The 22,403-nt window shown below is 34.3% G+C and overlaps 1 protein-coding gene across 2 annotated transcripts in view; it reads left to right on the plus strand.

The window, feature by feature from the left end:
- LOC149565028 (uncharacterized) overlaps positions 1 to 20,695 on the plus strand; it is an 80,202-nt gene extending 59,507 nt beyond the window's left edge. Inside the window, exons 3-4 of one of the 2 annotated variants that reach the window (XM_089818574.1) lie at positions 19,832 to 20,198; positions 20,349 to 20,695. In XM_089818574.1, coding sequence (XP_089674700.1) covers positions 19,832 to 20,184 — 353 coding nt within the window. In that variant the 3' untranslated portion in view covers positions 20,185 to 20,198; positions 20,349 to 20,695. The remainder of the gene's footprint in view (positions 1 to 19,831; positions 20,199 to 20,348) is intronic. The other variant, XM_089818575.1, reaches the window with a different exon arrangement.
- Positions 20,696 to 22,403: the final 1,708 nt, after the last annotated feature.

The following is a 22,403-nucleotide window of genomic DNA, read 5'->3' on the forward strand; positions in this document are numbered from 1 at the left end:
CATTCATTTTTTTTCTCCATATTATCCAACTTTAGTTGCGTTTCTTGCAAAATCTGAAGTAATAAATTAGTGGATGATTGTGTTATTTTCATGGACCATGTCATGACTTGCAACGTTCTCATCGCTGCTCATTTTGTTTGTTTACTAGTTTGACCTGGAAATTACAATTTTTTAATGTCAATTTATTGTATATATATATATATATATATATATATATATATATATATATATATAGTGGATATAACACATGAATAAACCAATTTATTTAATCAACTTTAATACTTTTGCGCTGCATTTATAGCAGCCTTTATTTACAAAAATTTCCTCTTCTGAGGATGTTTACAGTATGGAATCTAAATTTTGCTTTTCAACATTTAGTTCTGATTTAGATTTGTACGTATCCTGCACCTTCCAAGATCTATGGAAGTGCATAAGAAAATTGCCCTGACGAGCATTCCAGTTTTGAACTAGTTTGTTTCTATATGCCGCTTTACTAGCAGGAGTCCACCTGACTCTTTCCTTCTTCATTCGTTGCAAAGCCTATTTCAGGGTTTCATTGTTTTGAGGCATGGAATAGCAAGTGTAATCGAAGTTTGGCATGTTCTTAATTAAGTACAAGAAGATGGGATGTCATGCCTTCTTGCGAGGTGTTTTACGTACTTGCATCCTGTACATTTATTCTAAGAAGTTTCAAGTTTACTAGAAAGTAGTGTGCCTTAGGCTCAGTGTTGAATCCAATGCTCTGATACCATATGTAACAAACGGATTTTCATAACAAAATAAAGGTGATCTTGAAAGAGTTTTCCTCATCTAATTATTGAAATCAAAATATCTTGAATTCCTTTTCATGAGACATTAACTGATTTTAACTACCAACGATTAACTGAAATAACAAAACCAAATTGAGATAATTGTAATAACATTCAACTGAAATAACTGTATTAATGATTAACTGAATTAACTGTAATAACGATCAACTGAAATAACTGTAACAATGATTAACTGAAATAACTGTAATAAGGATCAACTGAAATAACTGTATAATGATCAATTGAAATAACTGAACTTAATGATTTACTATCTTCCTTGCATACAAATAAAGTAAATGCATAACATGAAATAGATAGAAGAACATACGAGAAGTGTCGGGCGAGTTTTTAATTGGTTGTGCAAGGCTCGACTTTCTGTAAGAGGAGAAGCATTGACTTAGGCTTAACCTTCCAACTTCGGACCATATTAATCCCCACACAATCTATTGAAAAGAAAGACCCTCCCTACCCTGGGATCAGGCTTGGGATTCTTTTAGTCCAACCACCTGAACATTCCAGTGTTTAGAATGTTTGCACAGTTATGGACGAAAATGTTTGAATAATTGGCATTACTGACATCAAGTGATCATAGATGGAAAACATGCCTTTAACGACCTTGGCCATGGTTTTCTGATGTGTTTAATGACCTGATCACCATCGCTCAACTTGACAACAAGGGAACAATATGTATGCATATGCTTGAGCTATTAAATGGTTTTCCTTTTAAAATAATTTTAGAATTGTTATGTCATGTTTGATTTTCATTTCCATCTTATTGCAGATTTCCATCTCACCTCTTCACTTTTTCCATGGCTATACAGCTGGTGAGTCCTAGGTGTTCAGAGAAATCGACTCTATCTGTTGATCCTCAACTTGATATAAAAATATTACATGTATTCAATATATCGCATATTTATGACCTATGAAAGATAATCTTTGCAAAATAGATATTATTTGATTCTGACATTCTGTAGTAAAATAAAGATGTGAAATTGTATCATGAATAATTGGTATTGATCTATCATGAGAAGTTCTAACTTAAGGGGGAACTATCTGAGGATATCAAACAAGGATGTTGTACAGTTTTTCAAGATTCTGTAGCTTACTGGTGTAAATACAATGTAGAGGTAAATCGATAAAGTATATTATAAATTGATTTGATATGGCAAGTCAACCACATAACCTAGTAAGTTTGAAAGTATTGGAGCCTTTGCTGGACACTAATAATCAGCTCCTTCAAGGAATTAATCTTTAGGTGCAAATCATAGTGTAATTATTGATCACGTCTTCAGCAAAAATATTAATGAAAAGGCAAATCGTTGCAGGGAAAAATGCAAGAGTTATTAGGTGGTATATTGTAGAGATATCGTGTGGTATATGCAAAGATATCAGGTGGTATATGATGCCCATGGTCTCTCACGCCTTCATCATATAAAGGAGTATTTAGAAACCTTTTGGCTTCCGTAACTTAAAAAGAAAGACTTGACTCCTTGAACGCCAATATGCCAAATACACTTTTTGGTTTTTAGCAAGAAATTGAATAAATATGAAAAAAGATTTGAAGGTTATAAATCGAGGATAATTATAATCTATTTATCTACTTGCGCATAGATGTACTTTTGAGGTGGCATCCTATTATTTATTTTATAAAAATAATATTATGGTGTCACATTTATTCCTATATCTATGTACACGTACATAATATACATTATAATGATGTGGTGGAAAAGTCAATCAAAAACCATTTGAGGTACTCATTATTTTTAATGAAAATAATTAATGTTTTAAATGTTTATTTAATAGCTCATGAGGGTCCATCGATTGTATCTTGATGTTCTAGTCGCTAGGTCCTTACCAAGACAATTAAAGGTCATACCTGTCAACCTGATAATTGGACCAAGCGAGTATTCCATTCCATTGATCCGGTTTAGCAATGCTTCTTCCATAATAACATTTATTGTAGATAAGGAATTTAATTATTAACCATAATTCTGAAAGCAAGCAATTGCTAATCATCACATGACAATCAATGGATAACGACCAACATCATTAAACAATTAACATAATGAATACAAGGGATATATTTAACTACCCTTTTCAGATGATTATGAAAGAAAAAACCATTCAATCCAACGGCTATAAATAAATTTAAATTATGTGTGAGTGTCAGTTTGATGGGAACTCAATTGTGGGCAGAGTTGGTATTTTAGTTGGGTTGAGTTCCAATGAGTTGTTGCCTTCATTAGCGCCTAGGGTCAGTTTTCAGATGATTTTGATGTTGATGTCCGTTATTTGGGTGTTGGTGCTACATGATTTGCTTGTACACAATAGGGATAGTACGCAGTTCTACCTTTGGGGTCCAGGTGGACTGAGATGTTCATTTTGCTTCGAGATTGCTTAGGGACAAGCAATCTTAGGGAGGGAGGTCTATAATGTCTCTATTTTTAGTAGTCTTGTAGTTGGCTTGGTCAGTTCACCATTGTGACCCTCGTGAGCTGACAGTGAGATTTGAGGGTCTCAGTTGTGGGGTTATAGGCTTTTCGGCAGCCTATGGTATGCTTTGGCTCCATTTGAGGGACTTACTGTAATAGTAAGTCAAGTTGGTATCGATGAGCTCAATTGAGTTAGAAGAATTGAGTGATGCTCTTAGTTTTTATTTCGCGCTTTTGGTTTGGGCTCCAAGAGTCTTGCAGGGAGCATCTATTTATAGTAAGTCATCCCTTTAGGTTCATTCATTGTCTTTCATCATCAAGATCATTTTAGTGTTGTCAGATTTTTGATTTTGATGCTTCGTTAGTTGTTTTCGCAAGATGGGTGAATTATCATTATTATTCATCTAAATACGCTGAGGTTGCTATTTTTGTTGGTGTTGTTTGTTGGTCACCTCAACATCATAGCTCGTTGGAACCAAGATGAAAAGTTTTAAATCGTGAGAACAAGAAATAGTGGTCTTGTGTGTCATAATATTATGTTATAGTGGACAAGGTCATTTTTGGAGCCAAAAGCAATTCATAAATTATATTATAATGACACTTTATTATAGTTTAATGTTGTGTGGAAGAAGCTTCTTAAATGAAGTTTATTTGGGAAACTTGTGCTAGTTTGAAGAATATAAATATGAGGCCATTTGATTGGAAAGGCATCCGAATATCTATTTGCTTTGTTACCTATGAAGAGTTTCTAAGTTTCTTGTTTTCTAAACCCTTGCCGAGGTATAAAGGTCTGATTTTATGAGGTATATTACATCTGCTGTTGAGGTATAGCACATTTGAATAAGAGTTTGATAGCATTGAATTTGGTGTGTCTCCTGTCTGTTCTTTTCTGTTGCTAAGGAGATATTGTTTGGCTGTGAGGGATTGCGAATTTTAACTACCAATATACTTGCAAATCTGAAGAAATTCAATCTACAGTTCTGAAGGTTATTATTAATATTAATATCCTGAATGCCTGCAGTCACATTAGAGGTTTGCAATTACTTGTTTGTGGCCTGCGATTGACTGTGAGAAGGCTGCAATTTTCCCATTGGGGACTGCAATCAATATTGTGTGCCCACAATTTGGACCAGCATCTACATTTCCAGCTTAGGCGGTGGCGTCATTACAATACTGCTGCAATTAGTGGATTGGGTCTGCATTTGGTGGACTTGGGAAGACTTGTAGTTCATTGGGACTGAGTACACTTCAGGTTCATCTATTTTTTGAAGTTGTCAATGTTATAGCATGTTGGGAAAACTCAATAAATTGTTGGACTATTTCTGAGGCATGAATATTGACAATAGGATTTCAATGATTACTGCAAAATCATTTCTATTTGAGAGTATAAATTGAGACACACAACAATCAGGTTCATTTTATAAAAGGATTGTATTTATACAATTTCAATCTCTATTGTTATTAGTGTAAAAATAACTAAATTGCATAAGCAAGAGGCTGTTGTATATCTGCAAGCTACTTCTAGACATTGCATCATGTCCAGCATATATATTTAGAGGCCATTGGCAAGTGTTTGACAAAATGTCAAACAATTGATTTTTAGCAAATGTGGGTTTGTTAGAGATATAATCGGGTGGGGGTTATTACATTGCTAGATATTGATGTTACTTTTCTAGCCTTGAAAGAATTTTGTCATTATCATATATTTAAAAAAAAGGTTATGTTCATCAAACGATCCATCACTCTTTGAAAATATTGATTTTCATATAAACCACTTTTCAAAGGAGAAGGAAAAATGGGCTTCAAATGATTTTTTTTTAAAGAACGAAAAAATATTGTTAGAAACTAGAAAGAAAATACTAAAATTTTGAAAATGATGTTTAAAAAAAAACCTATTTCAGTGTCAAAGTTGGCCAAAAAGTGGGAACAATTACTATTGCCTGAGCCAACTTGGATGAAGACAAGATTAAGGCGAAGGGTGCCACGACATTCAAATGTACAAATAAGATTGCTCGAGCCAAAGCCTTCCATGTTTGAATGACACATGATATAATTGTTACAGGAGTCAAATGGCAGATAAGTCTATTATTACTAAACCATCGATCAATTCCGAACAGCAGTTGAAGACAAATATGACATAAAACAAAACAAATAGTTAAAATATAGATGTCATCCCTTTCAAGTTTTAGAAGACTGTAAGATTTGATGTCTTTAAAGTCCTGCAGATACAATGGCCTTGGAGATTAAAATATATGCCCTGTGTGGACAGTAAATATTAAATGTCAGCTCTAGATATTCATCGAATATATTTGCTTTTGATAATAATGTGATCTGATTAACAGTAACTAGCGGTTGGATTAAAAACCTCACTTGGTGCGATTAGAAGAAGAGGTGTGATTAATTAAATAATAAGGAAAGGACACAACTCTTACTTTGAAAGGTTACATTTGTTTATCCATTACAAATAAGAAGATTATATTAGAAGCAGAATATTAGAAGTAGTTCAATACAATAACAAGACAGATTTGGAAGAAGAGAAAAGGAGATATATTAAAACAGGATAATACGGAGAAGTGAAATATTTTATGCAATTATGTTGTACTGGATACTGTAAATAAGTAAAGACCATTTGTCATCATTTTCAAATTTGCAAAATTAATGCAAGAACCCTGTTTGCTTCTCATTTGTTTTGAAAATTGAAGTTGAAAACAGTTCTTTCAGATTTATCACCTGTGATATTAATTTTAAAATTAATTGATACTAAACAGTGTAGTGGTTTATTTCAATACAAGTCTTCGATTATCAGAATTTGCATACGAAATGTTGCCTATGTAAGTTTTGTCTAATTGGTATTCCGAAAGAAATGAAATTTAATTAGACTAAGGGTTGTATTGCCAATTGAAGCATCAGCCTATAACGTAGTAGATTGTATAGTACTGTTGCTCAGGATTGTATATAAGGGTCTGGGATATTTTGACTCTATTAGCCCAAGGTTGGGTAAAGGACTGGTCTGCAGTTTATTCTATAAAAGTGGGTTGATGTCTAAGGCCTTGAAGTTCGATATCCTAGAAAACACAAGACAATGGCATAATATTAATTTTATTGATTGTACGAAGTATTACATTACCAACCATACCAATGCATCTTTCATAGTTCTGAAAACCCCTACATATATCACTCTAGTTGGTTAAAAGAATACCAACTATTGTGACCCTTTGGTACATCTTACTTCATAAGAAGTCTACTATTATCCGCTAATTACTTATCATTAGCCTACATAAACTTTGAACTTTTTTGTATACACGGAATATCCCATCGTGCTGTGGTTCATGGAACACCTCTTGGTGTAATAATATATGAAATATATTAACACAAAAACATTAATTCACTATATGTATAACTATATATGATTATTTTGATAAATAATGAATTACTAAAATAAATTATTATAAATTATATCCAATATCCATTTATGTAAATATAAAAAAAATCTTAATATGATTGAAATATAAAATAATACATAAATATGATATGTATTGATATCAATTTTGTATAATTATATCTTTTATTAATAAGATAAGATAATTCTATAAATATCCAACAAAAGACCACAAAGGGTCAAAGGGAGTGTTGAACAAAGACAAAATCCCTGCCCACAACATGGACACCAAACGCCGCTTGAAGGAATGCAACCACAACGACATGCGCAAAGAACCAACAACAAAGAGAGCGGGGAAGGGGTCACAAGAAGACTTCCAAACCCTTACTACAAAATTGGAACAGGAAAGATGAATCCCAATATAAAAGGATAAGCCGAGGATCTGATAGTGCACATAGAGTGTCTCTGAGACTTCTTGGAAGGGGAAGAAGTAGAGGGAAGTGCCTGCTGAAAATAGCTCATTTGGGATCTCATGGATCTGGAATGATTGGAAGGAGGGGGACCAAGGTGACCCTTGGTACCACATATTGACTAAAACCCAAAGAAAAAAGAGGTGATACGCTGATAGGAATGCGTACAAGCAAGGCCTTGATGTTTCAGTGAATGGTCGGTTTCTGAATCAGTTGGCTCGAAAATTGAGGCACAAAAATTGATGTACAAAAATCAAGGCACCAAAAAAAAAACAGAGGACAACCTAGTTGAGATCTCAAAAAACCCATCTAGAATTTGTAAAAATAATTTTGATACGGTATAGAAAATTAGGGTTTTGAACAAAAACATTCCTGCTGCAAAAAAACCACAAAAATGGCGAAAATGTGTAGAAAAAACATACAGATCTGGGCAGGAATGGGTTGTAGAACCTTACCAGAAGTTGGTGGATTCATATCTCTCAAAACGGAAAACATAGTTGGTTTATAGAGAGAGTTGAAGCAAATATGCATGTAAATAATTTTGAAAGTAAAAGGAGATAATTTCGACCAAGAAATTATAATTATTTAAAAAAAAATTTAGAGTGTTGACTCTGATACCATATTATGAATGTAATATCCCCATCTTTTTAGTATCTCAGTGGAGTTCTTAGCCTTTACATTCTTCGAAGGCTAAGTGGAGAAATAAGGAGAAATTGAGTAAATTAATTTATTATAAAATCATTAAATAAATTAAAATTAAAAGGTGACTTTATATTTAATTAATTTAATTTTCTAGAAGCACAATTAATTATTGTATTGCAAGGGAGAAGCTTCTAGGGAGTGCATTTTCTAGCAATACAACTAATTATTGTATTGGAAAAGGGAAGCTCTAGAGAATGCAATTAAATAATATTTTATTTCCTTCTAGAAGGGTGAGGGAAAAGAATAAATAGAGGTGAGAACTTCATTGTTAATCATCCAATTATTGTGAATTGCATTTGATATAAACTTGGGAGAAGAAACTAAGGTTTTTGATTTCGGTCAGCCATTGGAGAACGTCAACTCTTCAGTGTTGCAACCATTTGAGGTGGTGAAATATCCATTGAATTTGGCATTCAGGAGAGCTTCATTATGGAGTCCTGTATGTGCTTAAATTGGAGAATACATTTTGGCTACTACAGTACGCATGCACGATGCTGCACTATAGTATTTATGTTTGATTCATCTCCATTCTTGGGCATCACTATTATTAGGTTCCTCTTGCAACTATTAGTAGTTAGCATTGTAATTTTTAGGCATATGATTTTGTTGTGATAATTCAGAATCAGATTTTGGCATTACTGTGGTCATTATTATAAGCCCATTTGTCTTGGCAAAATCATAGCAACATTTTACATGAGAATGAATTCAATAAAGAAGATTCATGTTGCATACTATTTGTTTGACAAAATGTCCATCTAATAGTATATATGATCAGCATAATAGTTGTATGTCAATTGTTTGTCAAAATGTTAGTTGGTTGTAGGCATGCATTCCATATCTAGTTTACATGCATATGCATTGAAAGTACCAAAAGAACTGCACTTGCATATTAGTTTATTGTAAGAGGCATTGCAATATCATTTGCGAACATTCTAAATTTCTTAGCATTGAAAGACAACATACAAGTGTTTGAGAATATTCCTTGAGCTAAAATCAGTCAGTTTGGGCAAGGGATATTACATTTGTATCAAAGCTAAATCCTACCATCCTGAGCGTTTAGCAATCACAAGCCACCTGGGGTTGGCTCTCAGAGATTTTTCACCATCAGGCAAGCTTTGTTTGATAGAGAACAAGATTTTGACAGGCAGCCAGACACCATGGGTGACAGGCAAAAGCGTAGCCCACCAAGAGGCAATTGGAATGAGGATTAGGAAACAAGGGAATTTTACAGAGCAATGGTTATAGGACAAGAGCGGATGGCTCAGGCTTTGCAGACACTCACCACCATGGTTGAGCGCATGAACCCGCAGGACAGATGAAATTAGGAACAAGGGGATAACAAGAGTGCAGTGGGATCACCTAGAGCTCATAGAACTCTTTCCAGAATAGCAGACAGGCCCACACGTCCTACCCTTGTTAGAGAAGAACCAGTAAGGAACCAATAGAGGAAGTTGGGGATGAGACATTTGCAGATATCCTTATTGCTACAAATGATGAATGAGAATTATTAGTTCCTCAAGTTCGGGAGAGGATGACCTTTGAGCACTTCGTAAATCAGAGGAGAGAACATTACAGGTCATTCAAATAGGATAGGAGGTCTAGGGGTCAAAATAGTGAGTTGAAGAGGGCTATAGGCAAGCTTACTATGCCTACATTTGATGGGAGTGGTAAGATGAGAGCTCAAGCTTGGATTCATAAGCTTGACACATTCTTGGCACTGAGGTCAATGACAGAGATTGAAGCTATCAAATATGCCACTTTGCATTGGAGGGAGTAGCACATCATTGGTGGTACCATGGTATGGTAACACTTCAACATAATTAGGTGATCGAGTACCAGGACTTTGTGGATAGGTTGGTTGAAAGATTTGACAAGAAAGCTCCAAAGGTTTACTTCCAGGAATTAGCATAGCTGAAATAAACAGACAACTTGGAGTATTTCATTGGTGAATTCCAGCGGTTGATAGTCATGGTGCCAAACATTTCAAAGCGTAGATTGATAGTTCTTTTCATTGAGGGCCTATCCGAACCACTGAGAGGTTGGATAAAGGCATTTGATCCCATTTCTTTACAGGAAGCTATGAAAAAGGCAAAAATTATGGAACATGCAGTCCCAACAAACAAATTTTAGTTCAAAGGAGCATCTTTTAGTAAGGATAACAAACCATTTTATAAAAAATCAGAGAGGACTGATTTTAAAAATGATTCTAAAGATAAAACTCCAATAGGGAAACACTAAATGATTTGAGGAAGAAAAAATTATGTTTCTACTGTAAAGGACCCTATGATGCAAACCATGATTGTCCTCTTAGACCAAAGGGAAAAGCTAATGGAGTTATGTGGGCATACTGTGAGGAATCAGAATTAGATAATTCAGACCAGCAGTCTGATATAGAGGAAATAGATGGTGACAAAAAGGAAGACAAGGCTGAAAACTTGTCTAAAATGGAGTCCAAGGATGGGGAAGGAGATGGGCAACTTAGGGAAGCTTGTCTCACTAGTATTAAGTAGGAAGGATCATTTCGAATGAGAGGAGTACTTGCTGGAGAGCAAGTTATAACTTTGTTTGATACCGGTGCCACTCATAATTTCATTGATGCTAGGTTGGTGGAGAAGCGTGGCATACAAACAAAGGATTTTGGGGGAATTAGAGTGAGGGTAGCTGATGGCTATGTCCTCATTTGTGATCGTAAGATCACTGGACTCCCATTGGACGTTAATAATTATGCTTTTAAGGCAGATTTCTATGTTGTGCCTATGGGAGATACAGATATAGTCCTTGGGATGAGTTGGTTGCACAATATTGGTGAGTTCACTCTTAATCTCAAGAAGATGGAGATGAGGTTTAAAGTGAATGGGAAGACACAGATTCTTAAGGCAATCAGGGACAGTGATTTTAGAATAGTCTCTTTTCAGCGGATGGCTAGATTGATTCGACATGATCAGGTAGAGTGGGCAGTAGAGTGCATGTCAATGCCATCACAGGAGGGATAGTAGAAGATTGAATATCCTTCTGATATTCAGGAGCTTAGAGTTAAACACTCTAAGGTATTCAGTGACATTCCACCAGGTAGACCACCAGATAGGGGCATTGAGCACATCATTGAGTTAGAAGAGGGGGCTAAGCCCATCATGATTACACCTTACAAGCATCCGAAGAGGTTGAAGGATGAAATTGAAAAAACCATAAAGGAGTTGCTATGGGCCACATTAGACCAAGTAAGTCTCCTTTCGTTTTTTTAGTGGTGTTGGTAAAGAAGAAGGATGAGACATTGAGGATGTGCATTGATTACAGGGTGCTTAATAGGAAGACAATTAAAAACAGGTACCCCATTCCCAGGATCGATGAGTTGATAGATGAGCTTCATGGAGCTTGCTTCTTCTCAAAAATAGATTTGAGATCAAGTTATCAGCAGATTAGAATTAGAGAGCAGGACATTGAGAAGACAACCTTTAGATGTCATTGTGGCCATTTTGAGTTTGTGGTTATGCCATTTGGGCTAACTAATGCACCTGCTACTTTTTAGGCAACAATGAATAGGGTTTTCCATCCTCAGTTGAGGAAATTTGTACTTGTCTTCTTCGATGATATCTTGGTGTACAGTAGATCTTGGGAGAAGCACTTGGTTCACCTTGACATGGTGTTGGATATATTGGGCAAAGAGTCCTTGTATGCAAAGGAGTCGAAATGTGATTTGGGTATGACAAAGTTGTTTTATTTGGGTCACATTATCAGTGCAGAAGACGTACACATGGATCTTGAAAAGATTCGTGCCATTATGGAGTGGCCTTCACCAGTGAACCTTACATAGTTGAGGGGCTTTCTGGGATTATGTGGTTTTTACAGGAGGTTTGTGGATGAATATTCCAAGCATGTGGCACCCTTGACAGATTTGATGAGAAAGGGAGCGTTCTTGGGACTCTTGAGGCAGAAGAGTGTTTTGAGAAATTTAAGGAGTTGATGACTTCCTATCTAGTATTATTGTTACTAGATTTCAGCAAACCTTTTGAGCTGCACTATGATGCTTCCGGAGAGGGCATTGGAGCAGTGCTAATGCAGGAGAAGCACCCTATTGCTTATGAGAGCAGGAAATTAAGAGGGCTTGAGTGGAGCTTCAACATATATGATAAGGAGATGTTAGCCATTATGCATGCTTTGGCTAAATTCAGGCAATATTTGATAGGTGGCAAATTTTGTATCAAAACCGACTATAATAGCCTAAAACACTTTTTGGGGTAGCGAGATCTCAATGATAAGTAGCAGAAGTGGGTGAGCAAGTTACAGTCCTATGACTTTGATATTACATATTTTAAGGGGACATAGAATGTAGTTGTTGATGCTTTATCACGTAGGCCCCATTTGAGCTTATTGACAAATATATCGGAGGATTGGAGACACTTGATCCTTGTAGAGTATGCAAAGGATGCGTGGACAACCGGATTCATAGATGGAACTATTTAGGACAGTAGATAAACCCTTGTGAATGAGCTCATCATTTACAAAGGGCGAATATTTTTGGTTCCAAGCTCAACAGTGAGGAGGATGGTTCTGAGATTTTTTCATGATTTACCTGTGGTAGGACATCTTGGTTTCTACAAGAGATTCCAACAGATTAGAGGGTGCTTCACATGCAAAGGGCTCAAATTAGAGGTACTTCGGTATGTTAGGGATTGTCCCACCTGCCGATAGAATAAGCAGGAACATTCCTATCTAGCTGCTTTACTTCAGCAACTTCCGATTCATGATAGGAAGTGGGAGTGTTTATTTATGGACTTCATCACAAGACCGCCTAGAGCCCAAGGCAGGGACTGCATATATGTGGTTGTGGATTGCCTTACGAAGTTTGCACACTTCTTTTTGATCACTGCTAAATACTCTGCTACACAAGTGGTAGAGTTGTTCGTCAAGGAGATATTTAGATTACATGGCTTACCTCGAAGCATTGTGAGTGACAGAGACAACAAGTTTATGAGTCACTTTTGGCAGGAGCTATTCAGGTTGTGTGCGACAAAGCTCACTCTGAGTACTAGCTACCACCCTCAGACAGATGGTCAGACAAAGATAGTGAATAAATGGGCGGAGGGATATCTCAAAAATTAATAGCAGGGCAACAGAAGGCATGGGTAAAGTGGATTTATCTTTGTAAGTATTGCTACAATACCACTTATCGCATGTGTATTCAGATGTCACCCTTTATGGCCTTGTATGGGTATGAGGCACCCAATTTTATGGATCTGCTTTTAAGTGACAGAAGAGTGCCCAGTGTAGGTGATTTGTTACAGGAGAGTCAAGACATTGTTAAGACTCTCAAGGATAATATAACTAAGGCACAGAATCAACAGAAGCAGTATGTAGACCAGAAGAGGATTGAGCGAACTTTTGAGTTTGGACATATGGTGTATCTTATGTTGTAGCGTCACTGTCAATCCACTCTCAAGAAGAGTGGTGTTGAGAAACTTAAGCCACGATACTATGGTCCATTCAGGGTTAACATGAAAGTGGGAGAGGTGGCTTATGAGTTAGATTTGTTGGCGGAGAGCAAGGTGCACAATGTTTTTCACGTGTCACGCCTCAAGAAGGCGCTAGAACATCATATTGTTCCTTTTACAATGCTTCCACCCTTGGATGATGAGGGAAAATTGGTATTGGTGCCAGAGGCTATTATTGATTTCAGGGAAAGGAACTTGAGGCGGTGTACTATAAGAGAGTATTTGGTGAAATGGTAGGACATGCCAGTAGAGGATGTGACATGGGAGAATGAGGAGATTTTGTAGCATCCGGACTTGAAGTTGCTTGAGGACAAGCAATTTCAGGGAGGGCGGACTATAATGTCCCCATCTTTTTAGCATCTCAGTGGAGTTCTTAGCCTTTACATTCTTTGAAGGCTAAGTGGAGAAATAAAGAGAAATTGATTAAATTAATTTCTTATAAAGTCATTAAATAAATTAAAATTAAAAGGTGACTATATTTTTTTGATTTAATTTTCTAGAAGCACAATTAATTATTGTATTGCAAGGGAGAAGCTTCTAGAGAGTGCATTTTATAGAAATACAACTAATTATTGTATTGGAAAGGAAAAAGCTTCTAGATAATGCAATTAAATAATATTTTATTTTCTTTTAAAAGGGTGAAGAAAAAGAATAAATAGAGGTGAGAGCTTCATTGTTAATCATCCGATTATTGTGAATTGCATTTGATATAAACTTGGGAGAATAAACTAAGGTTTTTGATTTCAGTCATCCATTAGAGAACGTCAACTCTTCAATGTTGCAACCATTTGAGGTGGTGAAATATCCATTGAATTTGGCATTCGGGAGAGCTTCATTCTGGAGTTCTATTTGTGCTTAAATTGGAGAACACATTTTGGCTACTACAGTACGCATGCATGATGCCGCGCTATAGTATTTATGTTTGATTCATCTCCATTCTTGGGCATCTCTATTATTAGGTTCCTCTTGCAACTATTAGTAGTTAGCATTGTAATTTTTAGGCATATGATTTTGCTGTGATAATTCAGAATCAGATTTTGGCATTACTGTAGTCATTATTGTAAGCCCATTTGTCTTGGCAAACTCATAGCAACATTGTACATGAGAATGAATTCAATAAAGGAGATTCATGTTGTATACCATTTGTTTGACGAAATGTCCATCTAATAACATATATGATCGGCATAATAGTTGTATGTCAATTGTTTGTCAAAATGTCAGGTGGCTGTAGGTATGCATTCCATATCTAGTTTCCATGTATATGCATTGAAAGTATCGAAAAAACTGCACTTGCATATTAGTTCATTGTAAGAGGCATTGTAATATCATTTGCGAACATTCTAAATTTCTTAGCATTGAAAGGCAGCATACAAGTGTTTGACAATATTCCTTGAGCTAAAATCAGTCCGTTTGGGCAAGGGATATTACAACGAAGTAATTGGAAAATATTTGCTTGTTATCAATAATGATCAAAAGATCAATTTATACAAGAGGTGTTTCCTTAAGAAACAATCATAAAGAATAGAAACATTCTATTTTAGAAACATAAAACTAAATATTAGAAACATTCTAATATTTATAGAAGATTGCAATAGATAACCATTAGATACCAAACATAGGTAATAGAAACTATCTATTATCGTAATAGGAAATGGATTCCAATTTAATTGCTCAAAAACTCGATAGCAAGTTTAATAAAAATATTGCTGCTATTTTTTTTTGACTAAATCACACAATCACACGATTTAATCTCCCAAATATTGTTGAATATAGTCAACTTAAACGCGATTTAATTTCTGCGTTAGGGTTTCCAGTCTGATAATAATTCTCGATGGAACTAAATGGGTATCCTGTTTATTTATAATTGCTGACAGGATCCCAATCCAATTTCATGGCAACTAAAGTCCTCGACAGCGATGACCCAATGGAAAGAGTTAAGAAATTTTAAAGATAGAGCACCTGGCAATGTTTATTAATAATTTAGTTAAATACAGTTGCATATAATTTCTGTTTATATATTTTTGATTCTTTTAAAAGTAAATCCATTTTACATACATTTACATATAATTTATGATTATATACTATTGATGTATTTATAATTTATATAAATTTAATATGTAGTAATTTATGCATTTACATATAATTTACATACAATTGATGTATATGCCGATACATTTTATATGGCTGAGGAAGATAGTGAAAATAATTACAAATTTAAAACTGTTGATGTATATTATTTTAATTAAAATGTGGAAGAAGATAACTAAAATATTATTAAGAAGCATCAATAATATATATGTAAAATATATATATCTATATATATATATTTATGTAAATACATTAATAATATATATTACCAAAATATATTTATATATAATTGATGTATATGCCAATATTTTTATAGTTTTACATATAATTTAAGATTTAAAAAAATTATATGGTAATTTATGCAAATACATCATAGTAATAGATATGTAAATACATTTCAAATGTTTGATAAAAGTACCGATTTATTGTCGATCATTTTGCTGAGTTTTTGGTGATTCCAAGTTTTACAAATTTTTTGGGCGAGCCGATATATTGCTGAAATCAAGTTTTTCAACTATGGAAAAAAGCGCGAATCTAATACTGAGGGTTTAAAAAACCCTAGACGCTTCCAAATAATCAAAAAACAACCATAAAACAGGTGAAAACGGCTGCCGTGTTTTGCAGAAAAAATGACCACGAGTTGCAGAAAAAACTCACTGGGCAGGATTTGCAGCAGAAATAACTCCAAAAAACAACAACTTCAAAACCCTGCAAAGGCAGAAAAAAATGACCAAAAATGACCAACAAAAGGGCATGATTTGCAGATTGAATCCCTAGGCTGGAAATTATTTTTGAATAGAAAAGACATTGACTTTTTTTTTTGAAGTATTTGCTCTGATACCATATTACAAAGTAATAGGTAAAATATTTGCTTGTTATTAACAGTGATCAATAGATCAATATATACAAATGAATCAATGATGTTTCCTTAGGAAACGATCGTAAAGAATAGAAACATTCTATTCTAGCTAATAATTAACTAACAACTAACTAAATATTAGAAACATTCTAATAATTACAGTAAATTACAGTAAATTACAAATAGATAACCATTAAATAATAATAGACAATAATAGAAACTAATTATTATTGTAATATGAAGAAAATAATCACTGGCAATAGAATAAATTACAGACAGGCAACCGTTTCCAATTATTATCATTTATGGTACAAATAATAAAGAATCAACAAACCAATTCTGGAATGTATAGCTCAGATAGAGAAGACAATGGCAGGTATAACAGGCGGCTCTGTAAACTGCCAACAGATAGGACAACAGCCAGCTTGGAGTGTTCAATGGTCAATATTCAACTCTATCTGTTCAATGGCAAGCAAGAAAAGAAATTCAACAACACAATTGTTTCAAAAACTTTCATTCACAATATGAAAAATGAGTCTTCTTTTTCCTTTTAGATCTATTCATGCAATATTTTAGGGTTATGTGTGCAAGTAGAGCTTTTTGGAGCCAAAAAGAGTAAAAAACTGCCAAATTTGATGGAATGGTGCGTTGGTGAGTGAATTTTGCAATGTCCCTCTTCGTTTAATCCTATGAAATATGAATAATTTACTTTTAACGATCAATTAGAAGAGATTTATTCCCTAAAAGTCCCTAATAAAAGTAAGAATGGTTGTTCATATTCCCACTTCTCAAATGACTGTTCTTATGTTATATAATTAATATCGATATAACAACTATATTTGGCTCATCAATTTGATATTTGCAAGATGATTTGAGTACTGTATTTGCACTTAATACATGGGGACATTAATAGTATTATCTCTGTTGCCTTCGATATGAAAGCAAACAACTATGGAGGAATGATCTTCTGTGCATTGGTAATGTGAAATATGCCATCAGAAGAATTAGCCACCTTGGGTTTGACCATGGAAGATATGCTTTACAATATTTTGATTGGTAGTTATCCCACTTATGATGATCTGAAGTATGCTACTGAAAGTTGCACATTATCTTTAGACTTTCTTTGGTATTAAGAATTTGGATTGCTGAAGGATAACGCATTCTACTTGTATAGTTCTATGTCCTTATTTTTTATTTGATGATTCTTGGAATGGACAACAGAACAATTAATTTATCTTTTTCTAGTTGTTCGATGCTTTTCTTCTGATTGATATTTTGGATTCCCTTCTTTACTTAGCTGAGATCCCAAATTGTGGGACTGAATTTAATATGGTTCTCTGCTTCCTTATTCTTAGATCTGTAGTATAGCATGCAGATTATATCAACTATAATTATGTCATATGCCTACTCGGTGGATATTTACGATGCTTGTTGTTCAATGCCTGGTTTATCATTTTCCTCATATTGAGATGCCCCTGTTGATTTTTACCGTCCCTATTAATCTCCAAACAGCCTTTGTTGTTTATGAAGATCCTTGTAAAATACCTTATGGTATTGGTGGGTTGCATCCATTGCTTGGCAACTGACGCATCTCCTCATACCTTAATCCTGATTATTACTCTTAGCCAATACTAAGTCTCCATCATTGATTCTTGACAATCTTCTACGTTAACTCTAAAATCGATCAAGTTACTGAGTTTGATTAGCAAATCAATTATTAAATGCTGTTGAGTCCACTATCTCCAAATTCTTCATAATATGTGGGAGATTTATTGACTGTAATCATTTCTGCATATCTCGACTATTATTTCTTGCAAATGCTGCGTCCACTGTGTCTCTTCGGTCTGTGTATCCACTATGTGCTTTGACATGGTATCCTGACTCTATTTCTCATACTTAATTCTTTGTTCATGGTGATGGTATCACAGTGCTCCATTTGCCCTGTCATCGATTAAGTCAAGTAGACATTGATACTATTTACAACAATGTTATTATAAAGATTATGATATTATGTTATTTAATATCACATTATACTATATTTATATTATAGCTATATTATCACTGTGTTAATGGTATGTTATATTTATTTATTTAATTTATATTTGTTAGATCTATATAAATTTATTTACATATATTATATTAATATTTTAGTAATATATACTTATATTAATAATCGATTTACTATGCCTAAAAAAAATCGATTTACTAATGTTTTGTATTTGAATAATTAATTAATTAATTTTCATATTTAATATTTAATCTTATAATCCTTCCTATTCTATGCAGGATGGGGTCATGACAAAATTCTCCCTGGGTTTGCTCGGGTCTGTTCTGGCCAAACTGAAAGTTTGTGGGCGGAAACACCGTATCCGAATCCACATGGGACCGGAACCGACCTTGAGTTGGGTTTGAATCAGAGTAGGGACCAGGGCTTTCCTTGGGCAAGTCGGAAACACATTCGACCTTGAGCTCAAGGACTAACAATCAAATGATTGGATTTTTTATTTATTGCAATTCCTTTCCTCTTTGATTGATGACCATTTCCATCGGTTGTATTCTAGACAAATATAGTTATGAGTTACTTGTAGTATAAGAGATATAAAACATGGACATACTTTTGAGCAGGACCTTAACTATTTAATTCAACTTGTATATAAATTAGTATCGACATCTTAAATACACCCATCTAAAGAATGCTGGAAAATATTAGTGGAGAACTATTTTATTTAATTGACATTGTTTTATTTCTATTTTATTTGAAGGGCTACTTTATTTATTGAAGAATTATTTTTATATAAGAGTTATCTTATTTATTTATTTCGGATTGGTGAATTTGGGACCAGCCTAGCAAGAGTGTGGACCACAAAGTCATAGGCATGAAAGCCTGCTAGGCCACTAGGCATGAATGTGAGCTACATCAATGCTAAGATTCAAATCCACCAGAACATTGTATCAGCATGTACACAACCCTACAATCACAATGTTCCTGCAGGGGTTTGGACCTTAGTGGCAATATCAACAATGGGACAACATAACCGTCACACTATGGAATGAACCACAAGAGCTCTTTCATTTACTGTACAAGTGTTCAAAAATTATTAGATTTAATTTATTTAAGAGTTGGCTACTGTAATTTCTAGATTAGATTGTATAGAAGTTTTTTCATCATTTTGCGGATCATACATTGTGATCCAAAAACAGTAGTGATACTGATCAATGTGATCGATTGTAGAAGTGTGATGTTCCTACTTGAGGATTATTTTGTACTTAGTTTTTCTTTTCAAATATATATTTGCTGTATCTTTTACAAATATATGTTGGCTACGTTTTAGTTTTTATGTACACAGTAAGTTTGAATTTATTTTGTTAGCTTAAGAGCTATTTTGTAATGTTAGTTTTAAAATAAATAAATGTCAATATAAATAGTTTTTTTAAAACATAGTGATGATATTATGGTCCTAAATTCCTCTGTAGAATTCTTCTTGGCATACTAAGAAATTTTGTCATTGCTAATTATTTTGAACCAGCATTTATGTATCTGTATGCACCCTATTATGTTTAATGACAGACTTTGTTAATTACTGAATCTTTGAGTTAATGCAGATAAGAATTGGGATGGAAGCTCAGGTGCTGAAAGGAAGGAATCAGTTATTGATAAAAGCAACATAGTGGATGAATTACAGTCTAAAGCAGTTATAAACACAGAATTAAAAGAAACTGATAGCCAAGGAAAGGCTGTTGTTGACTTCAATATGGAGTCAACCATGACTCCTGACGATGTGGAAAGAGCTGGAGGCTTTGGAGCAACTGATGACATGGGTAGTTTGCTTCCTGTTGCACTTGATTCTACTGACTTTGAGGCTTCATTACGAAATGCTCGCAACTATGAAGAAGAACAAGGAAAAGTATCTAGACCAGGACTTGGGTGGTCTGGAAAAGGTGATACAGATAAATAATAGGCAGCATCTTGGTATGTTAATAATTTCATTTGCCTTTGCCTTCAGCTTCATTGTTTTTTTTCTGATTCTAAGCTTGTCTACGGCAGATGTCGAATTCTATTGCCTTCTGTTTAGTAATTTGTCTGATATGCCCTTACTCAAATCCCCTCTTCATACCTCAGGAAATGTCACTTTGGACTACAATAATCTTTTTCCCATAAGGATTTTTTTGGAAACTTTATGATAGTGATGGGTCTGTCCTTAAATTGCATTCACAGAAGGGGGCACAGGATTGTATGTGCTGAGGATAAATTACGCACTTACTTTCAGCAACTTATTTATGATAGTTGGTTATGAGTTCTCCAATTGTTGACTGGGCATGATGGAATGTTTAGAATGTAAGTGGTAGGCCCGAATAACAGGTCTAAAATATAACAAGGTAGTTCCTCAAGCTAAACATAAGCAAAATAAGACTTGAGATAAAATTCTCTCTAGCAAGAGTGATAAATTTATTAATGAGCTTTATGTATTTCCAATTGTTTTTTTAGTTAGAGGATATTTTAAATTTAGATTTTGCTATCTAGGCTATCAAGAACCTTAAAAAAACTGAGATTTTCATTCAAAACAAAAAATATATACCTGGATATAACTGTAATGGATAAAGATAATGTCAAGAACCTTTGTTCCATGTGTCAGAGAAGATAGCTACAGACCTTTGACACTGTCTACATTGAGCTCATAAACATGTTTAATGTTCCAATCTAAAAATGTTCTCTTGCACAAAAGTTTGAAGTGAGTTTTCATAGCAGTTTAACTGTATCGTTTAAGTTTTATTAGAATGCCAAATGGTAGCATTTCTACTTTCTTAATTTTCTATAATGACAATCGTGACCTGGCAAATAATTTCATATTTATTTCGTTTGTATTTTGCACTAGCTCTATTTTTCTCTTGTTATCTCTTTGTTTGGCATGGTTTTTCTTCCGTAGCTGCAATCTCACCTCTGATATGTACACTACCTACAACAGCATTTGCAGTACATCTAATGACTGATATGCTATAAAGTGCATGTTGCCATCAACTGAATACTAGTTCCCTGATATGCTTGAAAGTGCTTGTTGCTATCAACTGAATACTAGTTCTGTTCACCTATTAGTTTTTATTTTTATTTATATGTTGCTTGGCATGATCTACTCCATCTAAGCTTGACGCTTTTTAACTTTCAGCATACATTATGATCTGTTTTACAGTCCTATGCTTATAAAAATAGCACTGCAATTCATTGTTACTTTTATTAGTATGATTTGGAAATATTGCAAAGCTCAGAAATATAAGAGCATTGAAGTCAACCATTTACAACCTTAAAAAATAAAATGAAATGTCTTATTAAATAGATAATTGCTAATGGCATCTTAAATGTTTCTGCTTTAGCCAAAAAGAATCTCACAGGAAATCATTGATTTGACTTTGAGATTGTTAGTAATCGAAGTCTTTTGGATTCTTTCTAACTGCCTAATTGTGGCTTGACACGTTAATAACCACAGAGGACAATATGTGTGACCAACAAATCAGACAAGGTTTCTTTGGTCTTGCAATTGCATAGCTCATGCTTTCGTGCACCTATTTTGCTATAGGTAAGAATATCTCCAACTTATGTGTATCCTTCTTGTTCCACGTCTTTCAACGAAGTCTCTTTTGAAAATCAATTCTCAAGTGCTTGAATTTTATCAGTCTCCAACAAAATCCCCTCAAAGATGATTAATTTTGCCACTTATTCCTTTTAAATGAAAAAATCATGACTTAATCACAACTTTAGTCTTGGTGGTGGTCACCTGTATCCCTACTTTTAGCAATTTGCATAAAATTACCTACATATAAATACTTCACCATATTACATGCAAGTTGGATGTCCTCCCCTATAGTTTTGTTTGAGCATTTTTCAAGTTTATCAACATATAAGCCAAACAAAGTGGGGGATATAGAACATCACTATGTGGCTCCAATGTTGCTACCAAAACAATCTAACATACCCTCTTGATGTCTGATTTCACCTCTAACTTGCTCATAAGGCTTATGCATTGCTGTGCTAAGCTCATTAGGATGATCAAGTTCCTCAATTTTGTTTTGGAGGTTGTCCCTAAGCACAATCTCAAAGGCTTTTTTGAAATCAATAAAGCAATAAAATTCTCTTATCCTTGGTGTGTCAAACTTTTGCAATGAAGTACCTAAGAGTGATGCA

Source organism: Cupressus sempervirens, chromosome 3 (assembly GCF_028749045.1).
Source record: "Cupressus sempervirens isolate cs-2001-9-10 chromosome 3, ASM2874904v1, whole genome shotgun sequence".
In the NCBI taxonomy this organism is placed as follows: domain Eukaryota; kingdom Viridiplantae; phylum Streptophyta; class Pinopsida; order Cupressales; family Cupressaceae; genus Cupressus; species Cupressus sempervirens.